Source organism: Notolabrus celidotus, chromosome 4 (assembly GCF_009762535.1).
Source record: "Notolabrus celidotus isolate fNotCel1 chromosome 4, fNotCel1.pri, whole genome shotgun sequence".
NCBI classification, from domain to species: Eukaryota; Metazoa; Chordata; class Actinopteri; order Labriformes; family Labridae; genus Notolabrus; species Notolabrus celidotus.
Window position 1 is genome coordinate 35,948,850 of NC_048275.1, and position 13,763 is coordinate 35,962,612.

The 13,763-nt window shown below is 36.7% G+C and overlaps 1 protein-coding gene across 1 annotated transcript in view; it reads right to left on the reverse strand.

The window, feature by feature from the left end:
• The window catches only part of piezo1 (piezo-type mechanosensitive ion channel component 1), a 130,646-nt gene that overhangs the window by 49,925 nt on the left and 66,958 nt on the right, over positions 1-13,763 (reverse strand). Inside the window, exons 5-10 of the mRNA XM_034682456.1 lie at positions 11,234-11,474; positions 10,738-10,951; positions 3,519-3,690; positions 1,718-1,774; positions 951-1,023; positions 1-30 (exon numbers count right to left, since the gene is read on the reverse strand). The exon at positions 1-30 is cut by the window's left edge and continues 74 nt beyond it. Of these exons, the coding sequence (XP_034538347.1) occupies positions 1-30; positions 951-1,023; positions 1,718-1,774; positions 3,519-3,690; positions 10,738-10,951; positions 11,234-11,474 (787 nt within the window). The remainder of the gene's footprint in view (positions 31-950; positions 1,024-1,717; positions 1,775-3,518; positions 3,691-10,737; positions 10,952-11,233; positions 11,475-13,763) is intronic.

Sequence of the window (13,763 nt, forward strand, 5' to 3'; positions counted from 1 at the left end):
ACTGTCGACCACCGGGGGCGCCACTGACACCTGCAAGAAAAAACACATAAATACATAACAGTGAAAAGATGGATGGAGGAGTGGACACATAGACAGATGGACAGAGACAGTCAGACACACACTACCAGTCAGAAGTTTGGACACACCTTCTCATTCAATGTTTGTATTTATTTTAATTATTTTCAACATTGTAGATTAATACTGAAGACTTCAAAACTATGAAATAATCTGGTTTTACCAGAGTAGTCAAATAGGGCTATCCATTGTGTACTAACCCTACCTCTGAACAACACAACTGATGGTCTCAAACACATTAAGAAGGCAAGTCATTCTACAAATGAACTCTTGACAAGGCTCATGTTCATTAGAAACCATTCCAGGAGACCACTTCATGAAGCAGACTGAGAGAATACCAAGAGTGTGCAAAGCTGTCATGAAGGAAAAAGGGGGCTACTTTACAGAATCTAAAATATAAAACAGATTCTGCTTTGTTTAACACTTTTTTGTTCATTCAATAATTCCATATATGTTCTTTCATAGTTTTGATGTCTTCAGTATTAATCTACAGTGTTTACAATCATTACAATAAATACAAACCCTTGAATGAGAAGGTGTTTCCAAACTTTTGACTGGTAGTGTATTTTTTCAGTTTTACCACATTAAATTACCACAATAAAAAATAAATCTAATCATTATCAAAATATATCAAATTATTGAAACATTTATATTGCATGTAATGTGTCTTGAATATTGCAGTTTTGGCTTTCTTAGAAAAATTAAAGAAATTGTTGAATATTTTCCCAATATTTGATTTTTTTTTAAAGTTAAATGTTTCTACTACAAATATTTTTTCATCCAATTTGGTCAATTTTTTAGTAAAACTGAAACCCTGAGAAAATGTTCTTCTCTTGATGTTTTTTGTTACTTTGAAAAAGGAATAAACATGATACCCAGATCTTGTTGTTCCTCTGCAGTATCTGATGGTCCTCTTGTGCTCTCTGTTTCCATGGACGAGAGCATGATCTACAACAAAAAATACATCAAGATATACACATGAACTGAACATGGATATGTCAACAGAATTATTTAACAATTTCATCCCATCATTTTATTCTATTAACAAGAACAATTCATAAAATTAATATGGTTCAATTACAGTATATTTGAGTTCTTGTTTGTAAAAAATATTTCAAATTCTTTACAAAATGTTTTTCATGAATATTTAGGTTTGTTCTCCTAAGCTGAAGGATTGTGTTGAAATGATTCTTAATATGTTGACTAGAAAGGACAAACATAAAAGTATCTGCTCAAAAATGCAGTGAGAGAAAAGAAGGGGCACATCCTGAAACACATAATGATTAAATAAAAATGTAAATACATTAAACAAAAACAGTGCAAGTATAAAGTTAAAGTTAAATTATAGGAACCTAGAAGGAATCTTCACACACACACACACACACACACACACACACACGACTCAGTGTGGGATGTTCGCAGACTCATGTTAGGGACAGGAGAGGAGTGAGTTGGATGATGAATTAGTATCCCCTTGAAACGCTGGTTTCAAAGGGGTCACCCAGCTGTACCCGGCCCCTATAACCAAACTGACACTTGTTGCTCTGTATATTATATAACCTTATACATGTTTTATTTTAATGATTGTGTGTTTCATGTGCAACAAAAGATCAACAACAGGGTGTTAATTTCACATCCTTACCTCCACCTCCTCTACCCTCAACACCTTGCTTTTGTCCTGTGTCTGCTCCTCTTCAGTCTGTTGAGCACAAATACATCGCACTGAATGAACAGCATTAATTCTAAACAAGAGTAATTTAGCTGTGGGAGCAGCTGCTACGCTGTGTTCACACTTCCTCTATATGCACCATGCAGGGCCTTTTACTAGATAAAATTTTGCACAGAGTCCATCTCACTAATGCCAGGCTGGCCAAGATTTACCCCGACAGGTCAGACAGTTGCAATAGATGCAAACAGTCTCCCCCTAACTATGTTCATATGTTGTTGTTTTGCCCACAATCGTCAGTTTTGGTCTGAAATATTTAAAACAATGAGCAAAGTTTCATTCCGTACTGTAGACATTGAGCCCTCCTCTCTGGAATCTCTGCGCCTTTACCCATCCAAAAAAAAATAGCATTCTCTGCCTTACTTGCTCATAGGCTTATTCTCCTTAAATTGACTTACTCCTCCCCCCTACTAATAAATGTATTCAGGAGATACTGCGTTGCATTACATTAGAAAAGATTAGGTACTCCTTGAAATGTTCTTTAAATACATTTTACAAGTTATAGCAGCACGATTTTATTGACTAAATTTCTATTTATGAAGAAACAATTTCCCCCTTTCCTTTAAGTTTTCATTTGTTCATTCATTTTTGTTTTATTTTTATCTATCATTGTCAATTGGTTATTTTTATTTTATTTGTATTTATTGTTTGTATTTTTACTCATTATGTTTATTTTTATTTATAATTTCTATTTTCATTTATTACTTTATATTACATATTATTTTAACTGTATTGATTATTTTTATTTTCTATTTCTATTTTTTCATCATTTTTATTGTGTTTTTATTTGTATTGATTATTTATATTTGTACTGATCATTTTCTATTTCTATTTATTATTTCTAGTTTTATTTGTGATTTAATTTATTATTTTTATATCAAACATATTATTACTATTTTTTTATTTATTTTTTTGTTATATTTTTTGCCTTTATTTTATAGGACAGCTGAAGAGAGACAGGAAATGTGGGGAGGAGAGAGCGGGGGAAGACATGCAGGAAATGGTCAACCGGCTGGGAATCGAAACAGGGACCCCTGTGACGAGGACTGTAGCCTCTGTATGTGGGGCGCTTAGACCGCTAGACCACAAGCACCCCATTATTTTGTTTTTACTGATTATTATTTTTATATTATCATTTTCTATTTTTATTTTTATTTGTACTTATTATTCTTATTTTTATATATCATTTTTATTGTTATGTATTATTTCTATTTTTATTTTTTTTTTTTACTGAAATTCATTTAGTTCATTCTTGTGTGTAAACACTATATCTTTGCCTTGAAGGCCTAGAGGGACTTACCTCATACACTGGACTGCGAGCATATGATACGACTATCAATTTCTGAGGGATCTTGTTTTATATATTTATAGTAACTGTTTGTTTGTCTACCCTAAATTAGTGTTGGTGTTAATGTGCGGTGTGAGTGAGATATGTTCTTGGGCAGGTGGGACTACGATAATATTGGTTTAAATTTTTTTGGAACAACATCCACATAACTTTATTTCTATCTTTCATCAAATTAACTTTGTTCAAGTCCATGTAAAAAACAAATTAAGAAATCTAGATTAAAAAAAGAGTCATTTGCTGCTAAGTCTTTAACAACTCATAATCTATTTTAGCAGCTGCACTGAGTTTCATTGTAATCTAAGATAACAACAACAGTGGACAACAATGAAGAAGACTGCATTTGGATTACAGCCAGTACGAGGAAGATACCTGGTTTGGTGTTCCATGGCATCCTGTTTTTAGAACAGTTGCTACAGTGATGTAGAGGAGGAACAGGATTCCTGGGTTGACATAAACCGGCCAATCATGATCAGTATTGAGGTTGAGGTCATAGGGCGAAGAGCAGTTCCCTTGTATGATGATGTCCTTCAGTCCAAATAGTCTAAAGAGGATTGAAGAAAATGAAACAGAAAGAGTAGTGAGACAGCAGCATACTGTTAACGGACTCGTGTGCTAGGAGCAGAACCAAGCTGACGTTAAGCAGAGCCAGGGTACACGCATCAGAACAATGACTCGTGGTCACACTGTCATTTACAGGAAATTTAGAACCACAATTAATCTAATGAGCATGATTTTGGACTGCTGGAGGAAGATGGAGTACCTAGAGAGAACACATATGCATGAACATTCAAGCAGAGAACATATACACTCATTGAAGAACTAGCATCCTCTTGATACGTGGTGAAAGTGCTAACCCGTAACCAACAAATTCTAAGTGCTGCCCAGTCATAATTTATCTACCAAAAGGATTACATAACAGAGCTGAAACAAGAACCGTCGTGTGGTTAAGTGTAGCAATAGTGGAGGAACCCAAACAGCAGTGTATGGAGAACACATTATGAATCATAGAAGAGATCCAAGAATAGGGCCAGGAGTGCCACATAACCAACAGGGTTCAGAGCGATAGCTATACTTAAACCATAAAAGTAATTGGAAATGGTGCAATGACAGCATATTAAATGTTGAAGCTGGAAAATGTTATTGTGTAATGAAAAAGATATGCTCATTTCAAATGTGATGCCAGCAACATGTTTAAAAAAAGTTAGGACAGAGACAACAAATCAAATGGAAGTCACTGCATTAAAAACAGACATGACTCTGTAGTGGAAATCACTGCATTAAAAACAGACATGACTCTGTAGTGGAAATCACTGCATTAAATACAGACATGACTCTGTAGTGAAAATCACTGCATTAAAAACAGACATGACTCTGTAGTAGGGATGGGTACCTTTCACATTTGAACCGATACGGTACCGTACTCAACGGTACCAATTTTCGGTACTTTTGTGTTTTTATGTGGTAATATATTTTAATTTAAAAAAAAAATCTCAAATTTGTTTAATTTAACATATCTATTTAATTTAACATGAAATGAACAGAAACAGGACTATATATGTGATTATATATATTAGCTGACACATGCTCGTGGCGTCTAATTGTTCTTTCGGGAGTTTATCAATTAACACAAGTGAATGCCTGCGGACGGGGAAAAGTCAGTTCTCCGTCTCTTTATAATAACAGGACACACAACTTACTTGTTGGGCATTCATACACAGGAACGGTTATAAGCAGGTCAGGTAGTCGGAGCGAGAGGGTCAGTCTCAACCATAGACTGTAGAAAATAAACTTAATCCTTCTGCAGCTCTGCTTCGCAGTGAGTGCGCGCGCCTGTCAGCTGCAGGCTCCGTTTGGCGCGCTACCGCGCAGATGCAGAGAGCAGAGAGCAGAGACGTCCACCCGGTCAGTTTCAAACTTTATTGCAGGGCGAAAGTATGAAAATATCCTACTCTTCTACTCCCTCACAGTCACAGGGATGCGTTCAGGTACCGAAACATGGTACCGTTTGATGTTACGTGAGTCGGTACTCGGTACTACCGACGCAATTCGGTCGGTACCTATAAAAGTACCGAATTCGGTACCCATCCCTACTCTGTAGTGGAAGTCACTGCATTAAAAACAGACATGACTCTGTAGTGGAAGTCACTGCATTAAAAACAAACATGACTCTGTAGTGGAAGTCACATCATTAAAAACAGACATGACTCTGTAGTGGAAGTCACATCATTAAAAACAGACATGACTCTGTAGTGGAAGTCACTGCATTAAAAACAGACATGACTCTGTAGTGGAAGTCATTACATTAAAAACAGACATGACTCTGTAGTGGAAATCACTGCATTAAAAACAGACATGACTCTGTAGTGGAAGTCACATCATTAAAAACAAACATGACTCTGTAGTGGAAGTCACATCATTAAAAACATGACTCTGTAGTGGAAGTCACTGCATTAAAAATAGACATGACTCTGTAGTGGAAATCACTGCATTAAAAACAAACATGACTCTGTAGTGGAAGTCACTGCATTAAAAACAGACATGACTCTGTAGTGGAAATCATTGCATTAAAAATAGACATGGCTCTGTAGTGGAAGTCACATCATTAAAAACAAACATGACTCTGTAGTGGAAATCATTGCATTAAAAATAGACATGGCTCTGTAGTGGAAGTCACATCATTAAAAACAAACATGACTCTGTAGTGGAAGTCACATCATTAAAAACATGACTCTGTAGTGGAAGTCACTGCATTAAAAATAGACATGACTCTGTAGTGGAAATCACTGCATTAAAAACAAACATGACTCTGTAGTGGAAGTCACTGCATTAAAAACAGACATGACTCTGTAGTGGAAATCATTGCATTAAAAATAGACATGGCTCTGTAGTGGAAGTCACATCATTAAAAACAAACATGACTCTGTAGTGGAAATCATTGCATTAAAAATAGACATGGCTCTGTAGTGGAAGTCACTGCATTAAAAACAGACATGACTCTGTAGTGGAAATCATTGCATTAAAAATAGACATGGCTCTGTAGTGGAAGTCACATCATTAAAAACAGACATGACTCTGTAGTGGAAATCACTGCATTAAAAACAGACATGACTCTGTAGTGGAAGTCACATCATTAAAAACAAACATGACTCTGTAGTGGAAGTCACATCATTAAAAACATGACTCTGTAGTGGAAGTCACTGCATTAAAAATAGACATGACTCTGTAGTGGAAATCACTGCATTAAAAACAAACATGACTCTGTAGTGGAAGTCACTGCATTAAAAACAGACATGACTCTGTAGTGGAAATCATTGCATTAAAAATAGACATGGCTCTGTAGTGGAAGTCACATCATTAAAAACAAACATGACTCTGTAGTGGAAGTCACATCATTAAAAACAGACATGACTCTGTAGTGGAAGTCACATCATTAAAAACAGACATGACTCTGTAGTGGAAATCATTGCATTAAAAACAGACATGACTCTGTAGTGGAAGTCACATCATTAAAAACAAACATGACTCTGTAGTGGAAGTCACATCTTTAAAAACAGACATGACTCTGTAGTGGAAGTCACATCATTAAAAACAGACATGACTCTGTAGTGGAAGTCACTGCATTAAAAACAGACATGACTCTGTAGTGGAAGTCACTGCATTAAAAACAGACATGACTCTGTAGTGGAAGTCACTGCATTAAAAACAGACATGACTCTGTAGTGGAAATCATTGCATTAAAAACAGACATGACTCTGTAGTGGAAATCACATCATTAAAAACAGACATGACTCTGTAGTGGAAGTCACTGCATTAAAAACAGACATGACTCTGTAGTGGAGATCACTGCATTAAAAACAGACATGACTCTGTAGTGGAAATCACATCATTAAAAACAGACATGACTCTGTAGTGGAGATCACTACAGAGTCATGTCTGTACAGTGCAAAGAATGGGACCACAGAAACTGGTCTCCTGGGATCACCAACGTTTACAGAGTGTTGTTAAAAGAAGAGCTGATGAACACTACTGTAAACGTGTCCCTGTAAAAACAGTTTTAAACATGTTGCTGGAACCAAATTTAGAACGATACATTTTCTTTCAACATGTATTAGGTCGCTTTGCACAATTTTCATTTAAATATAGGATTAAAATGATTTGCAAATCACCAAAAATGTGTTTTAATAAATTAAATAAATAAATGTACCTCTTTATTTGGTTTATTATTAATCTCTTTAACGTTTTTTCTCTGTGGTTTAATTTAATTAAGAAAACAGGTGGATTTTAACAGGAGGTAATTCCTGCAGTATCAGTGATTGTAAATGTGCTGTGTAGTTTAGCCACCTGATGGTGCCTTTGAGCAGGTGTAGGGATAATAAGAAGGGTGGTAATCAATGTAGGTGGAGTCAAACGTTGGACTCCACCTTCATTTAACATGCACAGAGCAAGCGGGGATACTTTGATATTTGTCTGTAGGGAAAGAGTCGAGGATGGCAGAATCCCACAACATGTCTACATAATAATCCTAATATCACTGTCAGTGGAGCTATTGGATCAGATTCTCTGATTTTCATCCAACAAACAGAGTAAAGGTTTAAGAACGTCTTAAAAAGGAACAAGGACTTCAATTTCAACATTTCTCTGTTGTCCACTTCCATGTTGTGGTATTTTTTTCTTGCCTTTTCTGTACAGTTTTATTTTTACGGTTTTCTTTCATTGTCTTTTTTGCCATCATCAAAGGGCCCCTCTCTTCAGATTACCTATATACTATATGTCCGTCTATTGTTGGCAGCAGTGGTGTGTTGTTGAATAACAGGCAAATTAATTATGTATTTGATCACTCAGAATATAATACTCCTCTATTTCAACTCCCATTCCATTTCAATGACCATCTCCACAGGATCTAATTGTAATATATTACAAAGCTTTGAAGCCATCATTAGTCAAGTCTGACGTGACAGCATGAAACACTTGAAGTAATTTGGTTTCCACTCACACTTAAAAGAAGAAGGCTCCAGTTTTATTGTTATTGTAAAAGGAAAGAAATAGTGAGAGTTTATTTTAAGGCTACATTCAGTACACATGTGAAGCTAACTTTCTTTAAAATGTTGCCAAATATGTCTGAAAATTATAAATTAGAATAATACCAGCTCTTTATGATACTAATAATACTACTGCTACTAATGCTACAACGACACATATGAATAATGACATGGAGTAATAATAGTCATCATCATGATAATAATCATAATAAGAAGAATAACAGTATAATTGATAATAATAGTTATAATTAGAATTACAATAAAGGAAATAATAATAATAATATTTAAATTAAATAATTATTAAATTATAATAATTATAATAGTAGTACTACTACTAATAATAATAATAATAAAAATAATAATAAAATAGTATTACTATAATAAGTATAATAATAATAAAAATAAAACAAAAACAAAAAAATTATAATAAATAAATGTTAATATTAATAACAATAATAATATTATTACTACTACTACTACTATTTCTACTACTACTCATAATATTAATCATAATAATTATAATAATTATTAACAAATAATAATAATAATAATAATAATACTGCTACTACTAATAATTATAGTAATAATAATAATAATAATAATAATAATAATAATAATAATAATAATAATAATAATAATAATAATAATAATAAAGACAAAAAAGGGTCTAGACTCAGTTTCAAAACATCAAGGTGGATGATGTAATGTTTGACCAAAAGACATAAAAGACGTAAAAACACAGCGGGAAACTAAAGTTTGGTAACAGAAAGGCATATTAAAAAAGGTTTATTCCAATTTTTCAATATTTTAAATATTAATCTAAATATTAATCAGAAAAGCTAAAGAAAAGACTTAAAGTAATGATAAAAACCAATGCCTTACATTTAAAGAAGTTAAGAAATAAGAGCAATTAAATTCAAAAGTAAAGAAATAAAAAGAAAAAAGAAAATAGACTGAAAAGGTTAAAGTTTAAAAAAGGACAAACACATCTTGAAAGGTTTTTAAAGATTATTAACAGAGATCACTGACTCTGTGAAGCACTGGTGACATAAGCAAGACCCTCTTTAGATTGAGGCCTCTCCTCTGGCGTGAGCAGAAGTGCCTGTCTGCAGTTCTGAAGCTGCCAGCTGGCATCTATGGTGTCAGTATGACAACTATGTATCTAGCAGCCAGATTCAGACATGCTGGGAAAGCTATCAGTGGTTTCTAAAATCTCAAAATCAGTTCTTAATCTAACCTGGAGCTGTGTTAGGAAAGTTCAGAGGGTGAGGTGTGTTGTAGTGTGTTGAAGACTTCTAACTAATTACTTTATAATTTTTTAAGTTGAGAAATGATTGCATTTTTTGTTTTCCATGGAGCCTTTTTGTACACCAATCAAACCATAGATGTAGTTCTTGTTTCTAAAAATGAATAAAAACTTGTGGCAGACCAGATTTTTCATATCTGAAAGGAATTTTTCAAATTTTTGGAATAGATTTTATTTGTATTCGTATATATAATATTAGATAGTGACGGAATAAATTGTGAGTTTTCTTTTTATTGTGTCCAAAAAAATTGCTCAAAACAACAGAAGAACAACAGTAAGTGTACGTTCACAGAAGAGCAGATGTGCACCCCCTGCACAAACGGATCAATTGAACTTACTTCTGACTGAAAGTGTCCGCTGCTTGGAAGTTCAATGTGATTTGTTAACTACTTAGACCTGCTCATCGTACCTAAAGTCTCTAAAAGTAGTATGGGAGGTAGAGCCTTCTGTTATCAGGCACCTCTCCTTTGGAATCATCTACCAGTCAGGATCCGGGAGGCAGACACCCTCTCTACTTTAAGAGTAGGCTTCAAACTTTCCTTTTTGATAAAGCTTATAGTTAGAGCTGGATCAGGCTTGGACCAGCTCTTAGTTATGCTACTATAGGCTTAGACTGGCACACTGGGATCCTGTCTGTCCCTCTCTCCCCTCTGTCTGCCTGGCTCTTACTTCAACTCTTCCTGTTCCATTAAAGTCACTAACCATAGACCTTTCTGGAGTCCCTGAGCTCCCTTGTCTCGTAGTTTCCTCTGGATCTCTGCTGCTGTGGACGTGTCAGACTCCAGCTGCTACAACTACTGCTATCCGTCTCACCACTATCATCTCTCTCTCTCTTCATCTCCCTCTATCCCTCTCTCCAACAAGGTCTCAGCAGATGTGTGTCTAACATGAGTCTGGTCCTGCTGGAGGTTTCAGCCTGTTAAAGGAAGTTTGTCCTTGCCACTGTAACTTGCTAAATGCTGCAAAGTGCTCTGCTCATGGTGGATTAAGATGAGATCAGACTGAGTCCTGTCTGTAAGATGGGACTGGATCTGATCCTGTCTTGATGTTGGGTCTTTGTTAATAATAGAACATAGAGTACGGTCTAGACCTGCTCTGTTTGGAAAGAGTCTAAAGAGATAAATAAAGATTGATTGATTAAGCAGGTTGTTTCTCTCTTTTTTGCACACTAGACCAATATTTACACTCACATGTGCCAAGCAGAGTTAAACATGTCATGGTTTCGTGTGTGCCACAGTCTTACCTGGCCCACAGAGTGTGTGGAGGGAACAAAGCCTGGGACAGCAGACTCTGGTACAGGTAAAGGCAAAGCATGTGGCCTGATGTGAAGAAGCCCACCATCACACAGAGTGCATTAAAACCCAGGTGACTGATGGGAAGGTGGCATGCCCACCATGTGCACACACCGATAAAAAGCAGGAAGTAGATAGCAGAAAAGGCGGAGGGCAGCGTTATCCCTGAGGAGAAAGAGAACAGAGTTAGAGACACTCATATAAACAACAACAATGATGTTATTTGTTACTTTTGTTTTTAAGTTAGACTTTAGTGCGGAAGGGGAACGCTTTTTTTTATGGATGTTATTTTCACTGTTAATAACTCAATGGAAAGAAAGAAGTAGACTCAGATTGACCACCTGGTGTGAACCAAACATAACACATCAGACTTTGCTTTCACTTCAGCTTCTCGTCCGTGTGTTGAGAAATGATGTGAACACCTGAGAAGATCAACACAAGTCCTACCTGCCAAAGCCAGCAGGCCGATGGCTAAGATCCTCCCCAGGTCCCGCAGAGCTTTCCGGGCCGTGGCCTTCAGACGCTCAGCTAGTTGCTTTGCTCTCGTCACTGTGGAAATCTCCTCTTCAAGGTCACCAGGTAATGATCTCTCTTCCTCATCTTCTTCCTCTTCTGATGCCTCTTCCTCTTGTTCTTCCTCATCAACCTCTTCTCCATCTGTAGTGTTGTCTGTGATATCATCTTCTAGCTGTAGGGGGGGAAATCAACAAGAATCAACTGACAGAGGCTACAGTAGTGTTGAAGCATAGTAGCACTATCCATGGAAGCTTGATTCAATATACGTATATGACAGGTTATTGTACAAGCAGCAGGCAAAGATAAGATAAGATAAGATAAGATAAGATACTCCTTTATTCGTCCCACAACAGGGAAATTCATGGAGTTACAGCAGCAAACAAAAAGAAGAATTTCAACAAGAATATATATAGAAAAAAAATGTTCATCAAAGACGACAGCTTGGCCATAATTCTCCTGTCAGCCACCACCTCCACAGGGTCCTTTAAGATGAGTCCTTATTTAAGATAAGGTCAAATGAAGCACCAAAACACCAAAGTATCTCAGCTCATCAGCCTGTTCTTGGTCGGTTCATCGGCTAAGAAATGAGCTAGTTAGAATGAGGTTGCTCACTGGAGTTGTTGATTTGACTAAAGAAGCAAAGAAATCTTGTAGACAATAGCTCACTTGCACCCTTGCCCAGTGAGCGATAGTTAGATTACACTACAATAACCAGTCTTCTGATCATCACAGTCCCATCCAAACTTTTTTTTCCTATGTAAGGAAACACGTGCCAATTCAACAAATCATCTCCTGAAAATAAAGATGCATGAAAAGGACGACCCAGGTAAGCTTCCAAAAGCTTTAGATAGGAGGTCCAACTTAAAACAAATAATAACAAGTAAAACACATCCCATAAAATACAACAAATGAGACAACAAGCAACACAACAGTCCCTGAACACCAAATTAAGCCGACGTTAATTCCATGGCATGGAGTTTATAGCACCAGCCTGCATAATCTTGGAGTTATATTTCATCAAACTGCCTCATTTGACAGCCACGTTAAAAAACTCACCGGTTCAAGTCACTTTCACCTTAGAAATATTAGCAAACTGAGATCTGTAGAATCAACCCCTGAACTGGAAATGCTCATACATGCTCATCTCTTATCGACTACTGCAACTCTCTCTTTACCTCCCTCAGCACGTCCGCCCTCAACCGCCTGCAATCAGTTCAGAACGCTGCCATCAGATTATTAACCAGGACAAAAATACAGTCCCAGGTCACATATTACCTCCATATTACCATCCCTCCACTGGCTCCCTGTTACCTTAAGAATACAGTTTAAAATTCTCATTCTCACCAACAAATCCCTACACGGTCAGGCCCCAGATAGTTGAACTACCTCACCCTCACCAGCCGACATGTTCTCTCAGATCTGAATCATTACACTTACTAACAGTCCCATGCACGCATATAAAGCCCCAAAGCTGTGGAACGATCTGCCCACATCCTTACACGCTCTGTAGAATCAGCTGATGTCTTCAAGAAGCTTTTAAGATCTCACCTGTTCAGACAGGCTTTTGGATCATTTTGGTTTACCAGCTATTCAATTTTAAGTGCACTGTTTTATTGACCCCTGTTTCTCTCTTTTGAAACTGTCTGTGTATTTTATCTGTGTAAAGCACTTTGTGATGTTCTTTGTCTGTGAAAAGTGCTTTACAAGTAAATGATTCTAATTATTATTATTATAAAGCACCTCCAGTTCCAAGAATAAAATGTTAGATCAGCAGCCTTTGAGAATACAATGAGTTTAGGAATTCAGAAAAACTAAACGAGGAGAGAAGGGCAACAGAATACCTGATGGGTAGAGTATGCACACTAACACCAGTTAATCTCAGGCAGAGCCAATGACAGTCCTGACACCTTTGCACAGGACTCTGCACATGAATAACACATAGATTTTCACTCTTAAGATGGTACGAGTTAATGTTGATATTAAGAACACTGAAAGCAGCACCTTAAGTCACTTAAAGCCACCAATCCCCAAATTAAACATAACTTTGAGACTTAACATCATTTCAACAAATCAGTGTTAGAAGAATTCAGACATCATCAAATTTGCTGATGATACCACCGTGGTCGGGCTCATCTCAAGCGGAGATGAGTTGGCCTACAGAGATGAAGTTGGAAAACTTTCGGCGTGGTGTTCTGTGAACAACCCCTCACTGAACACCACAAAAACAAAAAAACATCATCAATGGGGCCTGCGTTGAAAGGGTCCACTCCTTCAAATTCCTGGGCGTCCACATCACAGACAACGTCTCCTGGTCTGCTAACATCACGGCGGTGGTAAAGAAGGCCCAGCAGCGACTCCACTTCCTGAGGGTGCTCAGGAGAAACAATCTGTTGGAGAAGCTTCTTGTGGCCTTCAACAGAGCCACTGTGGAGAGCATTCTGGGGTACTGCATCACGGTGTG